This window comes from Montipora foliosa, chromosome 7 (genome assembly GCF_036669935.1).
Source record: "Montipora foliosa isolate CH-2021 chromosome 7, ASM3666993v2, whole genome shotgun sequence".
NCBI classification, from domain to species: domain Eukaryota; kingdom Metazoa; phylum Cnidaria; class Anthozoa; order Scleractinia; family Acroporidae; genus Montipora; species Montipora foliosa.
Window position 1 is genome coordinate 21,796,446 of NC_090875.1, and position 16,297 is coordinate 21,812,742.

At 40.2% G+C, this 16,297-nt stretch overlaps 2 protein-coding genes across 2 annotated transcripts; one reads left to right on the forward strand and one right to left on the reverse strand.

Moving 5' to 3' along the window:
- The first annotated feature begins 5,509 nt into the window (after window positions 1-5,509).
- LOC138011349 (uncharacterized) lies at window positions 5,510-8,642 on the forward strand. The gene is made up of 3 exons (XM_068858318.1): window positions 5,510-5,665; window positions 7,069-7,184; window positions 8,315-8,642. Exons 1-3 carry the CDS (start codon window positions 5,531-5,533, stop codon window positions 8,451-8,453), a joined length of 390 nt encoding a protein of 129 aa, XP_068714419.1. The 5' UTR covers window positions 5,510-5,530; the 3' UTR covers window positions 8,454-8,642.
- Window positions 8,643-10,200: 1,558 nt separating this feature from the next.
- On the reverse strand, window positions 10,201-16,266 carry LOC138011348 (N-alpha-acetyltransferase daf-31-like). Its single transcript, XM_068858317.1, has 9 exons — window positions 16,145-16,266; window positions 14,753-14,851; window positions 14,592-14,650; window positions 14,024-14,069; window positions 13,436-13,489; window positions 12,730-12,791; window positions 12,238-12,282; window positions 11,032-11,116; window positions 10,201-10,551 (listed from the first exon to the last, which is right to left on the reverse strand). The coding sequence occupies exons 1-9, from the start codon at window positions 16,163-16,165 to the stop codon at window positions 10,351-10,353; spliced, it is 672 nt and encodes a 223-aa protein (XP_068714418.1). The 5' UTR covers window positions 16,166-16,266; the 3' UTR covers window positions 10,201-10,350.
- Window positions 16,267-16,297: the final 31 nt, after the last annotated feature.

Sequence of the window (16,297 nt, forward strand, 5' to 3'; positions counted from 1 at the left end):
ACAGATAGATCGATCTCGTTTGGCCCAAAATAACGCTCTGTGGTCTGCATTCAAAGACGCCACATGTGAGATTCTAAATGGTGATGTTGGAATTGCAGGATCCATTCCACAATCGATCGCAGGTGGAATGCTCGTATGCGAAAATTTAGAAGGAACTCTTGCTCAGTTCTTTACACTGCGAGAGGACATCTTTGATTTCCAGTTTCAATTGATCGATTCACTGGCTACGGTCGTTCGTGGAAATATTGCCAAGCGGCTCGCAAAAAACATCAAAGGCAAAGGAGATGTCCTAGAAGCAACTGACTTGATGATTGGGTTTCTGATGGCACAGAACCGTGTACAGACACATTCATCCCTGTATTGTGATAAGTTGGAATATCAACAACTAGGAAAACACGTGGAAGCTTGCTCCACGGTAAATGGCCTCTTCAGCAAAGAGAACATTGACCTTTTGATAGCATACACAGATCATTCACGATATGACAGGTTTCACAGAGATGTATACATCCCAACAAAACCTAGTTTCCATGGTGATACTGGCTACATAGACGTTAATTCGTTAAGCAAAGGAGAGTCGGTGTTGTTCAAGCTGCCAGCGGACGACGGCTGGCTACAGAAATACCGGTGGACCCAGCCTGGGGAAACTACCGTCCCCTTCGTAGAGAGTTTTGAGATTTTCTTTCCACATAATAATTACAACACGGGCGCAGAACAGCAACACATCTCTTCCCGAGTCACAATTAATTCGGCTGCTGCCAGCGCAGTTTCCACCCTTGCTCCAAACACGTCACCAGTTTACATCTTGCCAGAAGGACACGGCTCCTACGTCACTCTCTACGAAGAAGGCTATACCAGTTGCAAGTCAAATGAGATCGAAAATCCCTACAGTCTCTGCGAAAACTTGCCGTGGATTTGTGATAAGTCTGAGAGGGAAGCTGGAGAGAGCCTTCTTCCCACAATTCTGTCGACGTGGAAGCTCAAGTATAAGATTTCGAAAGGTGATGAAGTACTGAGATGGGATGCCCCAACTCCCGCCACCAATCTACTGATCAGAGCTAAAATCGTCATACGAATGCTACCAAATAAAAGGAAACGAGGCCATTTTCCCGAGCCACTGAAGAGATCAATTGATGAAGTCCTGTCTACCAATGGCTGCTGTGATGAAGGAAACAGGTTCAGGAGATCGCTGAATGATCGCATTTGTACGGTGTGTCCTGATCGTTCGACGTCCAGGCTGCGAGGACTGTACTGTGAGATCGACGAACAAGAAGCTCAACCAGGGACTGAGTGAGAAATTGAGTCGCTCAACTTGCATGAAAATCAAGGCATTTGGCTTCTCGTCAGCACCGTGCGACCAGAGCCTCCTTTTGTCTTTTTCTTTTCTGAAGAGGAGAAAAGGAAGCTCTGTCTGAATCGCGTCAACTCTTTAAAGCCGCCGCAGCCCGAAATTCTAGACTAGTCAATCTTGTTTTCTCTCGGCAAACCTGTTTTTCCAGTGCGCGCATCCGTTAAGTTAAAAAAGCGATGGTTATAATTGAGCCCGCTGTACCGTGAAAAACGAAGATGGCCGCGAGATCTGGTATTATTAGGCTTGTGTTCGAGACTGTATCCTGGCAACATGCAGCGCATACTCAATAAAGATCTTGCTCGATTCATGCAGAGTCTTTCTCGAGAACGCCAAAATTGAGCAAGCAAAAGAAAGGCTCTGCTGGCAGGGTGTCTCGTCAGTTGCACAAATTCCTTTTGAGGAATACAGTGAAGAATAAAAGGATGAGTTGAGTACTATTTTGTCACTCGCTACTTTAAAAGTTCTTGAGGCAAATTTAAAAGGTTAATGAAGAAACCTATAGCAGAACAAGGGCATTTTGGTACATTTTCTGAATAAACTAGAAAAATAAGCGCATCAGTAATATATAGATAACGAGGAATTTATCAAATCAGTCAATGAGATAAAGAAAACCATTTAAACATGAGCATGCTTGGTCCCGTCATTCGCTCGCTCCTCGAAAATTGTTGACAAAGTCACAAAAAAGTGACAGAAAAATCAGTAAGAAAGCAAAATGTTCAGTCCTTAGAGCCCGGAGGAAGAGGATTTAAAGAAACTTGAGAAGAATTGGTTCCTCAAAACGGTATAATAGAACAATTATATTGGCACACTCTTTTTTCGGATAGCGACGTTATGATTGCAGACAAAGAATTCGTGTTCTTGTGGAGCAAGGGTGGCACAATTGGTTAGTGCGCGGCCTTGGTGCATAAGGTCCTAAGTTCGATCCCCGGATCTGACATCCTTGTTTCGACTTCTTTCCTTTCAGTGTAGCCTAAGTAGCTTTAAATACCCTTAAAACGGAGCACTGATGGAAAAGAGGGGAGTAAAATGAGCGCACCGTCGGCTTCCTGGGAGAGTACTCTCTAGAGAGTAAAGGAACTTCCGACGTTAAATAACGTGTACCTTTACCTTTACCTCTTTCTCTTTCAAACTGTTGAAATGACAATTTTCCTTCCTTTTTAAGGAATCGTTATTCACAAATTGTTACCATAGTAGTCTCGTGTGAGGAATCGACGTGGCTGCAATATATCCGCTATTTACAGGGGTTTGTCTTCCTTCTTTCACTTTGTCTTCTAGAGCTTGAGTAAGAAATGCAGCAGGAGCACTATGGAAGCAAGGGGACAAAATTGGAATCACCCTCGGCGTCAAGCATGAGCACTTCCTTTAGCATTGCTTCTCGCACTTGGGAGAATGTCAGTTTGGGCATGGTATCAGAGCAGCATAGGGGCGGATACTATCGCATCACCGCCCCAACAATAAGGAATTTTTGGAGCCCAAATTAATCTCAAATACACCTTTCATTTTTCTGACTCAGCATTTACGCAAAAAAGAAAATTCAGTCTCTTGAATGTGCGGCTATCTCTTTGCCTGGCAAAGACGTATCGAGAAACGCTGCAGGAAACGCAGAAGCCCACGTGGTGGGGGCTGGTGTCTGTGAGAAATCGTGCAAGCTTTCGGGGCCGCCCGCCCAGTTTAAACCCAATTGAAATGTCCAAACACATCTCCGCTTTTAGGTAACTTGGCTAAACCACCCACCATTAAAACGGCCCTTGTTGAATGGCCTTTGAGAAATTTTCAGTGCGCTAACGAAATGCAAGTGCCTGACAATTATCCACAAAAAAGGCGAAAAAATAAAAATATCGTGAAAAGAATAATATGAAACGCGAGAGTCCATAAAAGCACAAAGTTTTCTCTTGCTGTTGAGGCTGAGTTCAAAAGGTTCTCCACATCGCATGATCAGCCTCTCGACTTTCAAACATCCTTTCATGTCGATCAAATCCCTTAGCTTCAACTGCCGGTTGCTTTCGGTAACTACAGAAACACCCTGGAAATTTCCGTTCTCAGAGAAAACAAACAGCTAAAGGGAAGGGCGCACAGGTGGAGTGAGCCGCAGCAGTGCTGGAAAAAGCACTACCTCAATGAGTAAAGCAAGTGGACCAATAGCATGGCTAAGCAGAAAACGCCACCCACCAAAGAGCAAAGACTACAAGTGTCTGTTTTGTGGTCAGTCTTTGCTTCTTGAGAACTTCAGGGTTAGGGTCAGGGTTATCTTTTTCATAAAGTTACATTTTCCGGACCTTACAGAAAATAGCCAATGACAACAAACGTTACAATTTTTGGATACAAGGGAAAACAAAAGGCACCCATTTGATACCGTGAACTGCCCTGCAGGCAGGCATCTTACGTATTTACCTTTTACGGTGACAAATATTGGTCTACCCATTGTGGTCACAGTGGAGCCCGCTGAGGCACAAATTGTACCAGTAATTGCTCTTACATCCTTTTAGTAGTTCATAATAAGTTAGCCGTTAAATTACAAGAAATTACCCAACTATTAGTAAATCATATTTTGATTGATATGAACCGTTTATCATAGATACGACAAATTGCATTCATATGTCTTAAATCCTATTATTACTTAATTTCATATTACTTTTTCGCTTACAAGAGAGTCGCCGATTTATTTTCACTGATTTTTGTGTTACTTCAAATAACTTTTCAACACTATTTGAACATGTATGTTCATGAAAATAAATGAATGAAGGGGTAGTTTCTAAAGAAACTGTGGTGCTGCGTCGGTGGGGAAGTAGTATACAAAAATTTGGTTTTATCAACGGAGTTGATAATGTAAATTGGCCACCGTACAGAGATTCTAAAAGCTGACGTTTCGAGCGTTAGCCCTTCGGATTCGCTCTGACGAAGGGCTAACGCTCGAAACGTCAGCTTTTAGAATCTCTGTACGGTGGCCAATTTACATTATCAACTCCGTTGATAAAACCAAATTCATGAAAATAAAGCTTGCTGTCTTTGTTGTCGTATTCCTTGGGTCCCCTTGCTGTCAGTAATTCCTTGTTTGTATCGGCCTCCTGGTTCGATGTGCAACAACCTGAAGGAAATAGGAGACGACCGCGCAACTTCGTTTCCAGGACCTCTCCCTTAGGTCCTGGAAACGAGGTTGACGTATACGCGCAGGCTTAATAATGGTCCTTAAATGTGTGGAGCGTTTGATTCCAGTTGCATTGCAGGACCTAAATAATGGGGCCTTCCAGATCGAATGAGCCAAATCGTTGAGACAAGTAAAACAAATATTTTGTAAGAATACCAACGGGCTGGAGATCCTCTAGCTAGATCAGGTGACAATTACAACCACCTTCACTACTCAGAACTACTTCAGTTAGTGGTGACTGAGAACGCCGCGTGCATAAGTCCAATTTCGTTTATTGTTATATCGCGCTAAAAAAAATTATGGTCTGCCTAGGTAACTAGGTTAGCGGGGGCGGATCTAGGGGAGGGTGCAGGGGATGCGCACCGCCCCCCACCCCTTTACCCACAACCCTGAGATGACCTGCGGCTTTCTAATACAACTGGTATTCTGCCCCTGGGTTAGGCTGTATATGATAGGGTTCTTTACATTGTAAAGAGTGTTTTTTAATAAGAATACTAGAATCCCAAGGGTCGCACAACTGTCTTGGTTGGGGGTACTCGTTCCACGGTCTTTCCACCTGCTAGTTTTTAGGGGTTTTCGTCACTGCCCTTCTCTTTTTATGGAGTTGACGTATAAATGTTTTTGTACCCATTCCAATGCTAAATAAATGCCAGAGTTTTAAAGAAAGCAACCGTGGACAATCATCTGTCGGTTACGTTGGATCAGTAGCTTGATCTGATCGGCGTTTGGCCAGCCAAAATATATAGTACACCACTAAAATCAAATCTACGTTGCATCGGCTCTTGCTCAAAATATTTAGCTAAATAAATGGTACAGTGGCTTGGCTGGCCAACGCGCCCAAATGTTATTTTTCTGTTAGTCCTATTGAATATAGTCGAGACAAAATTTCATAAAATATTCTTTTGGACCCTTTAAAGAGTATATAACCCTGACCCTAACAGGCCCCCCTTCCCTCCCCCACCCCACCCTAGGGCGAAATCAATGCTACAACGTTCTTAGCACCGCACTGTATTGTGGGAAAGTATGTTGGCTTCAAAATGGCGGCTCGCTTAGTTCAGAGAGTGGCTTGTTTATGTAGACGAAATGCTAATGAAAAGTTGGGTTTTAATCGTAAAATGAGTATTTTTACGAGGTACAGGGAACCACCCAATGGTTTTCTGTTCAATGAGAAGGTAAGCTTGGTTTTTGGGGGGAATGATTGTAGATCATTCTTGAGGACACGAATATAAGCTACGTAGTTCTTTTTAATTGATAAAATTACAGTATGGGGCCCAGTTCTCGGCCACAAAAAACGTAAACTTGTATTTCTTACCTTGGAATTGCCGTAAGGACTTGAAGTTTCACACACAACTAGCTTGAGCATTCAGTTTATACATGTAAAGTTATCGACTGCTTAACGCTGTTTTCTCCCGAGTAATAACAAAAATCGAGGCTTCGTTTGTGGGTCCAGTTTCGGCCATCTGGCCCAGTTCTCGGCGGTGTTTTGATATATTTCGATCACACATTATCCTTAAAGAGCTTTGTTTTACGTTAGAAAATGATTTTTTTTTGCACACCTGCTTTTCCATTAAGTGCAGTCAAGCGAGGCTAAAAAAGAGTTGGGTATTTCAAAACGGGTTAAGGAATAAAGCTACTGTACCTTTGGAAACAATATTGCTTTTTATTCAGATTCATTTGTGGCATGATAAACAAAAAGTGGCCGAGAACTTGGCCCCATACTGTACAGGGTTTGTACTAATACAGGTCGTTCCACCCCAGAGTCGATCCGCCGCACAGTTTTCTGTTGACCCTTACACGATAGCTAACCAACCCTTCCCTAATCTTTTTATCACTAAAATCAGTGCTTAGACCTAATCATTGAAATGAGTGCTCAGACTTAACCCATTGACTCCTGGGGATTCCCCATTGACGATAAAATTGTCCGGCGTTAGACAGAGTAAAATACAAAGTATGGCCAGTTCAGGCGGGCTTGTGGGTCAAAGTGTTTTTCAGCGAGTGATTAACCCATTGATTCCCGGGGGTTCCCCATTGACGAGTAAAATTGTCTGGGTTAATTTCTGACAGCAATGTGAAACATTGACAAAGCACCAACACAAGGCCTTTTAGAGGGGCTAGGTCACGCAATTTTAGGCAATTTCACCACTGATCGAATGGTCATAGAATTAACTAAAATATCAAAATAACTGTTCAAAACTATAGAAAAACTCTAACGAAACACAGGGACGCCAAGAAGGGACATGGACGGACAAAACTGGAGAGGATTGAAATGGATTGAATTTGGGTAAATTTGAAAAACGTCGGCCCACCTTTTTTCAAATTTATCAGTCTATATCAAAATGTCATTTACACAGCTGGAAAATCATTCTCAGTTCTTATGTGGCCGTGATTTTGCAAATGAGACACTTGCTTCGCCAATTTGACGTTTACAGCTCATAAATTACAAAATTAAACAAAAGTACCTAAAATAGCGTGACCTAGCCCCTTTAAAATTGAGACTAGTGACACAAATTACCCCCCCTCCCCCATCCCCACCCTGGCAGGGCCTCATTTTAAAACCATATTCATTTTTCCACAGCCACTGAAGCCTGGAGAGAAGCGACAGTGGGAGGAATGGGAAGAGCCGTGGTACAGATGGTGGGCTTTGATTCTTGTCGTGATGCCTGTACTGTTTTACTACAAACCCGATACCAAGTTAGTGTGTAAAGCCTTTTGCTTGTTACTTCCATTCATTCCCATTTTTAACCCATTGACCCTAGCTAGAAGCACATGACTGTGATGCAGTTAACTCTGGTTCATAGCTGGGGTTTTTTTGAGTTTAAAAATTTCCTTATTTAGATGTAACTAACGTAGCTTGCGCATTTTCCTGCGCATGCAGCTTCGATCTCATTTTGTCCATATTTGGGTATAAAATCGGTGTCCTACATGTAAAATCCTCAGCTTTGTTCCAAGGAAAAGAGTTGCAAGTTACACGCTTCAAGGTCATTAATTTTGCTTCTACCCTAACAGATTTTACTCTGTCTAACGCCAGACGATTCCACTTTTCAACTGCGGGTGTCCTTGAGCATTTGAGGTGTCAGTGGGTTAATTAAAGAGCTTGACATAGATTTTTTTCTTTGTTCTACTTCTTGTCCTTCGTTTGGAACCAAAACAAGGACTGATGGTAGGGCAGTGCATCACAGGCAATAATAATAATATTATTATTGCTGAGTCGTTCAAGGGTCAAGTGCAGATATTTTTAGGCTTCTTTTGTAACTACGTGTACTTAAGCTGTCACAGCTGCTGTTAGCATTTTCACTAAGAGTAGTTACAACCGTGCACCGGTTGCTCAGTTGGTTGAGTACCAGGCTGCCATGCCAAGGTTGTGAGTTCGACTCCGGCTGGACCAACACTTGGGGTCTTAATATAACTGAAGAGAAAGTGCTGCCTTAGTACATCTGCAAATGCTTATACTCTCCAGTCTTCTTGGATAAGGATGATAAACCATAGGCCCCATCTCACAACTTTTCAATGTTCATAACCCCATGGAACGTAAAGGAACCTACACACTATTAATTTGCAAAGAGTAGGGCATAGAACTCCCGGTGTTGTGGTGTGTTCTCTGTGGTGTATCATGGTTGGGAAGGTAAATGCTCGAAGATGCGTCAAGCTACTCTAAAATCTGAGGGTAAATAAAGATGATGATGATGATAATGATGATGATGATGATAATAGGCCACACTTTTGGCCCCATATTGTGATGATGATGCTGATCAATAGCAAAGATGATGATCATCATTATCGCTATTTTGCTGAACGATAATATGGATGATTTCCTGTTTCAGACCTCAGACGTGGGCAAGGAAGCAAGCCTTGAGAATTGTGGCTGAGCGAGATGCTGTTGAGGCTGAAGCTGTGGCAAGGGGAGAGCTTGTAGAAGAAGATACTGGTGATATTGTGATCAACTGGAAGCCTCTGATGTGAAGTGTCCTCTCAATTGAAAGTCTCTGAAAGTTAATTATTGCTACTGTCTTCTTCAAAAAATTAATACGTGAAGATTAATATGTGAAACCTACCTTTTCATAAAACTACCAAACTCTACATTGGAGATCACAGCACTCATCTGTAATTGTGTTTTATGTTGTAAATAAAGGGATATTTTTGGAAACTTGCTCTCTGAAGATAAAAATTCAGTGCCTTTTAGCATATTGATGACCAAGTCACTCTAAATGAGGTTTTTAACCCTTTGACCCCTAAACCAGTCATACTTTGTATTTTTACTCTGTCTAACGCCAGACGATTTTACTTGTCAATGGGTTAATTGGGGCAAAATAAAGTTAACACATCTAACTTGCGAGGTTCTACTGGAGTCAGTCAAAAACACCCTTAACTTTGGTTTGATTTAGCCAAGTGAGAAATCCACAAAGGATGCCTTTATTGATGAATTAGCCTGTTCAACAACAGCATCCAGCCAAAGATTTTTTGGTTGCCCTGCCTGCGTTGTGTAGCTGTAATGGTCTCATGGGTATACACACTAACCAAACTCTAAAACTAACCATTCTAAATTAGTTCTTCGCACTAAATAGTGCTGAATGCTAATAGGGCAAACAAGAGTTTAGACCTAATCAGTAAAATGAGAGTCTAACCTATGGGACTCGTGGTTTGAAATTCCCATAATGGATAATTAGCCACTCCACATTAATTTTGTGAGATCAAGAGCAAAACTTTAATGTGAATTACCGGTACCCTTCATTCATGAGGGTACAGTACTGTACGATGCCACACGAGTGTTCTTGAAGGCCAAACACTTTTTGCCATAGAATTTTGTCCAAGTGATGATTCTGCGAGTCATTCCACAGGTTTTTTGTCTAATCTTTGGAAGTTAAACCTTTTGTGAAGTCGTATAACCACAGTAACAACACAAAGAAACATTTTTGACTGTATGCATAACCAGGGAATCATCTACAGGCCATTACAAGGGTAGTCTTTTTACTTTTAGACCGAATGTATTATTTCAGAAGGCCATAATATACACTTTACATATTAAATTTTTCAGTGTTAAACTTTTCCCATACCTTGCATTAATTTTATGAAATTTGTGCTACCTTTTTATTACGTGGGATTCATTAAAGTTTAAACCAGAGTATCAAAGCAAATTTATCAGGTGGCAATAATTTATTGCGTGACAACCTCTTTGCGTCACATGTAGTTTTTAATAGGCCATTTCTGAGGTCATGTCTGCCTCCTCTTCAAAGCGAGTCTAAGTGTGAAGTTTTTCTTATGAAAATTACTTTTCATTCATATGTAAAGTAGAACTAATTAGCATCACAAAAACTTCGCACTTAGACTCGCTTTGAAGAGGAGGCAGACATGAACTCGGAAATGGCCTATTGCCAGGAACTAAATTATTCACACAGTCATTTTAGTTTTAAGTGTAACATGGCCTCTTATTCACCAATTAAAAGTCTAGCTAATGCTCAACCATTAGGGTGTGTGTAACAAGGTGGTAGGAGTCTTCGAGGTGCACAAGCCAGTGATAAAAGCAGATGGTGGTGGGATCACAACACAGCTCAACTCACTTATGTCCAGAAATGCCATAATATGCACGCCCAATTTTTTTTGCTTCCTATTTCCAACAATAAGGCAAGGGTAAAGGTTAGTGTTATTTTTAGGTCAGGGTAAATGGAGCAGTTTATCCTTACTTGAGAAACAGATAATTTATAGGGGACACTTTGTAACGTTAATAACATCGTTTGTATTCTGAAACACGGGTGATGTTGATGTTGGAGAAAAGAACAAGGGGACACTTTGAAATGTGCGTACATCTGTAATAATCATTATTACGTGCATTTGTGAACAGATCAAGCTGAGCTAAGACCCTTCAGGTTTTTTTATCCTTTGTTTCTCCAAGCGTCGTTCTAGGACACCTCCCTGAAGTGTCTTCTTTAACCTGACGGCGTGAATACGATGAACAGCACTTGTAACTTCCTTCACAGAGATCTTTGCAATTATCCTTTACAGCCATTGCCTTTGCTTGATCCTCTAGATTTGCAACATCTGGATCTTCTGTAGTACATTTCTCCTAATAAAATTAATTAAGTTAACTGGGGTAAGAAACGATGAAAATAGTCAAATGTGCCAACAAATATCAGTAACAATCAGGAGAGACTTGCAAACACAATTAATGCACACACTAACATTATTTACTGTTGCACAACATTATTTATATTATAGTTCTCTCACACCTCAGTAGCTGTATTTTCCATGCAATTAAGGCAACGTCATTCCAAAAATGATTCTCGTATTCAGTTTTCTAACTACAGAGGGCCTAGGAAAAAGTTCTACCTTGCCCACTGTCAAAGCCAACTTAATGAGTTGTACAAGGGGTTCAAAAGCCTTTGATGCCTAAACCAGACTAAACCGGCCAGACTATTTTATTCTGTCTAATGCCAGATGATTTTACTCGTCAATGGGGAATCCCTAGGAGTCAATGACTCCTAAGCCGGCCTAACGTCAGATGATTTTACTCGTCAATGGCTTAAACTTTCCAACTAAAACCAACCTCTAGTCTCAGACCAGTCAAATCCCTCTTCATTGCATAAGCATCTTCTCCATCAGCATAGTACTTTGGTTCAATCTCGGAAATGCTTAATAATGTGAGCAAAGCAAACAAGAAAATTTAATTATGAGGAGATCAACCCTACATGTTCGTGATGTCTTGATGATTGATGGAAATTGATTGATGTTGGAATCAATAAAAATAGCAAACAATTATAATTATAATAAATGTACATTACATGACTTCATTTTGAAGTGCGGGTTATAGCTGAAATTGAAGAAGTGATACTTACACTAATCTGGACATTATTTATTGTCTCTTACACACCTGCAAAATTCAGACCACCTGAAATTTTCAGGGGTCTACAATGTATAAGAGACAATAGCTAGTATAAAAAATACCATAATACTCTTTGTCCCTCCAAAATTTTGCATAAGCTTTGTTTTTATTTTCTCTTGGGACTTACAATGGTCCCAAGAGAAACTGGAAACAATGCTTATGCAAAATTTTGGAGGGACAAGCAAAGAATAAATTATGGTATTTTTGATACTGGCTAATTGCTTACTGTGATTCTCATAATTCTGTAGAATTCAAAACTGCGTTTTGGCTTCCATCAATCAAACTTCTGACGCCAACCCCAGATAATGAAATCAATTGATGTGTGACATGACCCACCAATCGGCATCTTTAATTCCCAATGTACATTCATACATTCAAACTTGACACCGATGGAATCTGTATGAACCCTTTTACTGAAGAATTTCTAAAAACATATCATAATGGTGTTTGAGCTGTGAACTAAACAAAAACTCCAATTCACTTTCCAGAGGCGGAGTCAATCTTTCCGGCTATGTTTGGAAATTTGATTGATGGAAGCCAAAATGCAGTTTGGCTCTTAGTGCTTGAAGGTAAGATTCTGCAGAAATTAATAGGGGACTTAAAGAAAGCACAAGTGTTTTCTGATCCAGAAATAGCAACCAAAAGGGTAACATTTTTGTCATAACTATATTTTGCAATTAAGAAAATTAATCATTTTGCTGTTCTAGGAGCGATTTACTCTATAAAACAGGGAAAAATAATTTGCTCGTATGGGGGTCACCATTCACTCAAAATTGGCTTTGTCCCCAAAGTAGAAGGATCTACTGAGGTCATCAGGCTACTTTATGTGGTGGGCTACATTAAATTTTACAAAATAATGCAATATCTTACCTGAAGCCCAGGGTCTTGTTGTACAAGTGAAGAGCTGCTCTGTTGCTGCAAAATAAGTTGATCCAAACTCATTTTGTTCGGAACACGGCAGCTATTAAGTATTAAAAACCCTTGTCAACCGGGGGTATCCTAAAGCATTTGAAGTGTCAATGTGCTGGAGTTCTTTAAGGCTCAACACTGAAAAAGGTATTGAACCCACGAATGACATACATGTGGTTGATGGAGCTGCATCCTCCAGATGGTACATAAAGTGAGCTATTGTGACTCATCAAAGGTAGTGTCACATTTCTGCTGACCAATCAGCTGGAGAACTGTATAATACGTAGTACAAGTATGTACAATCAACTGACCACACAGTTTAACTTGACTCTGATGGTTATTTCCACTCAGGTTCGTTTGAAAAAGACTAGTGTCATTGGAAGTGCAACAGCCCTTTTAGGACAGCACAAACCAGATGACAAAACTCCGTCAAAGTTTCCCAAGATCTCTTACCTCTTTCTGACATGGAGAGAAACATACTGTGCATTGAAACACTCAACCATGGCACGGGATGCCTGAAGAACATTTATTAAAAACATATATTACATGAGTAAGTCAAAAAAGAAGAATACTATTCTTCTTCTTCTTCTTCTTCTTCTTCTTCTTCTTCTTCTTCTTATTATTATTATTATTGAGAACCAGCTCCTTTTTAAAATACATTGTAAACTTGCCAACTTCTCGATTAGGAGGCAGCGTGGTCCAGTACTTAGGGCGTTGGGTTTGCATGCGGTTGCCCCCGGTTCAAATCCCGTTCTAACCTCTGGTTTGGATAATTGTTCCCGGTTGTCACAGATTCAACTCTACCATGCTTTGTACATGTACATGTAAATAGGAAACTGGTCGCCTCCTGTCAGTTGCGGTTCTCAATCATGTTTCTGTTAATTTCAGATCATTAAATTAAATAAAAAGTGGGTGTACTGTATGTAGCTTGATAGCTAAGTGTATTTCCACTATAAACAAAGCATATTTTTTTTGTATTGTGAGAAGTTTGTACTTTTCAAAGTTGATTGATTTGATTGTGTGATGTAGTTCTACAGTGTACAAGTCAATAAAGGTGGATTATCCCTTGCTCACCAATGATACAGTCTCCATTGCAAATACTGTCAAAGAAAATTATCATTATCTTTAGTACAAACAATGACACAGCTATCTGCACTACCTGCTCCATAAGTTTTTGCGCCAGGCCTAATCTTCTGTGCGACCTTTTCACAGCCTACAAAGAACAGAAAGAATTAATGCTTTCAAAAAGGGACGTGCTTGCTTGTTCTGTACAGTAATTTACTGTCTAATTTACTGTCTGATAGTGCCATACAGTACTGTGCAAAAGAAATTAAGTTCACAGTCCCGACTTGAAACTTGATCCATGATGTTTGCGAGAATCAAGAATCAAGTTTCGAGGCTCGAGCTGAATAATTTGAGAAACAGGGTTGGTGAAAGCAGTGACGGTGACAGCACAAGTTTCCAGGGAAAATACATTATAGCTTTTCACTTCATTTTTCTTACACACCTCAACAACAGTTAAAAAAAATAAAACTGTTATGTGCATAACCAAAATGCCTTCATCTAATCCAAACAGTCATTTTGCTTTTACAACGTTACTTTCTGCTGGCCACCCTTCCTATCTAAACAGCCGTTAACGATTTCCCACCTTAGATTTTACTCTGGCCGACACCAGATGATTTTACTTCCTGATTAGGGGGCGCTTTAGGGTGTTCACGAATGGGCTAAAGTTAATTTTTTGTCATACCAAAGACGTGATGTGTCCATGAACTGCCTCATCAGGCTCTTCTTCCCTACGAAGTAAATCAACCAAGTTATTTTTTTCATATTTTTGCCAAGAAAGCATTTTCATGATGAGCTCCCACAAGAATATAGTGCTATCAGATAATATTGTGATGAAACACCCTACAGGTTACTCTTTACGAGCATCAGACTCTATAACGGTGCCTCGTTTCAACTCTATTTATGGCAAAAGCTCTATTGCTCGTAGAGGCCTTGTACTATGGAATAGCTTAATTTCCAAGGACAAGAATTTTTCTAACACAAGTTACAAAAACCAGAAGAGCAAAATATGTTCAATGGACATTTTTAAAGAGTTGACTTTCAAAGAGACCTCTACAACAACCACAAATTTTAGACGTAAAGATTTCAATTATATTTAGGATTTTAGAGCTTTTTAACATTGTATATAAATTATATATTTAGTATAAATACACAGGTGATTATACAAAAACATGCGCTTTCATTGGCTCGCTATCTCGGATTATCAGCCGATAATCACCTTGACGGACAACTTTAAAACAACGGTAACTTACATTTTGGCAAGAACATATCCCACAATCTTTCCCTTTTCATCCTCAGCAACATACGACAGCTTCGAGTAAACCACAGAAAATGTAGTAATCAAAACTTAATGATCATTAAATAGTTAGAAAAAAAATTGAAATATACAAACTTGTGTAAAACTGCATGTTACCTGAGGCCAAGACAATCCATGGTAGAAATAATATTTCATTTGATAATTTTCTGGTAGGCAGAGTAAATTACAATGCTGCATGTTCATGAGATCTTCCGGCTAAATGTTAAATAAGCAAAGATTAATCTAATTGAAGTCAATCTAATAATACAATCATCAGGGTACCTACATGTATATACTGTACAATGTAGGTGATAATGTAGAGCAGTACTTAGAAGAGATACAGTATGAAAGTACCAATACAGTGATATACTGATTTTTACTGAGTACAAATGATTATAATTGCTGATACCCAAAGCTCTGAAGTCTTAAAGTTTCCAAAGCATGAGATGCTTGCTGGAGATTGCGCCAAAGGCGCAAGCGTCCTGTGTTTCTTGGGCAGGAGGTGCCAAACAATTCTAGGGGGCTCTGGGGGAATGCTCCCCCGGAATTTTTTGGAAATTTGCACTTCTCAGATCGCTGGAAATTCACCATCGAATCCGCCATTTTGTTTCTTTCATGCTGCTTGCTAAGAGAGCCCATGTTATTATGGTCAACCTGAGCTAACGTATCGGTCTATAATTCATATATTAACAGGTGAAAGTCCTGAAGAAACAAGAAACTTGGTCGCACATGAACAGATTGAAGATAGGCCAAAGTTCAGTGCCAGTGAAGGAAGGAATTCGGAATTCATGAGCACTTGTGAAAGCTTAAAAGGTAGAGTTACCTTCGAGAAAAGTGCCAATGCGTGAGAAATGGTCGTGTCGGTGTGAGAGAGTGAGATTGCATCGAAATGCACGAGACTTGAGAGCTCTGGTGAGATGCTTGCTGGAGATTGCACTAAAGGCAGAAGTGCGTGTTTCTTGTGTTGGAGGTGCTAGACAATTCTAGGGGGGTCTGGGGGCATGTTCCCCCAGAACATTTTTGAAGTTTGCACTTTGCAAATCGCTGGAAATGCACAGTCAAGTCCACCATTTTGGTTTTTTCATGCTGCTTGCTGAGAGCCCATGTTATTATGGTCAGCCTGAGATACAGGTAACACATCGGCCTATACTTCATACATTATGGATGAAAGTTCAGAAGAAACATTGGTTAAAGTTCAGTGCCAGTGATGTTCGAGTATTATGAAATCGCTCAAACATGACAATATTCATATAGGTGATAAGTATATGAGAGTACCTCTATAAGTCAGATATAAGAGCACATGTATTGGTTAAATATGGAAGTACCTCATGATAGCCATAAAGCCAGGAAGGAAACCCAGCGGTTGTGTTGGAGCAACTAGAAAACCTTTTTTTGGGAATTAAACAGGGCTGCTAGCTCTAAAACTCTCTTAATGCTGGTCAAGAGGATTTTGCAGTTATATAATATAGTTCGCAAATGAATTTAACAAGGCAATAAAATGCTGCTTACCGTTGCACATCGTACATTCATTCTTACGGCTTTTGATTATGAGCTCCGGAGCTGTGTGAATACTAATTTGAAAAGGAAAGAAACTACTCTTAGGAACATGTACTTCATGTAGTCTTTAATATCGTGTTTTAAATCTGTCCAGTCTCTCTCGGA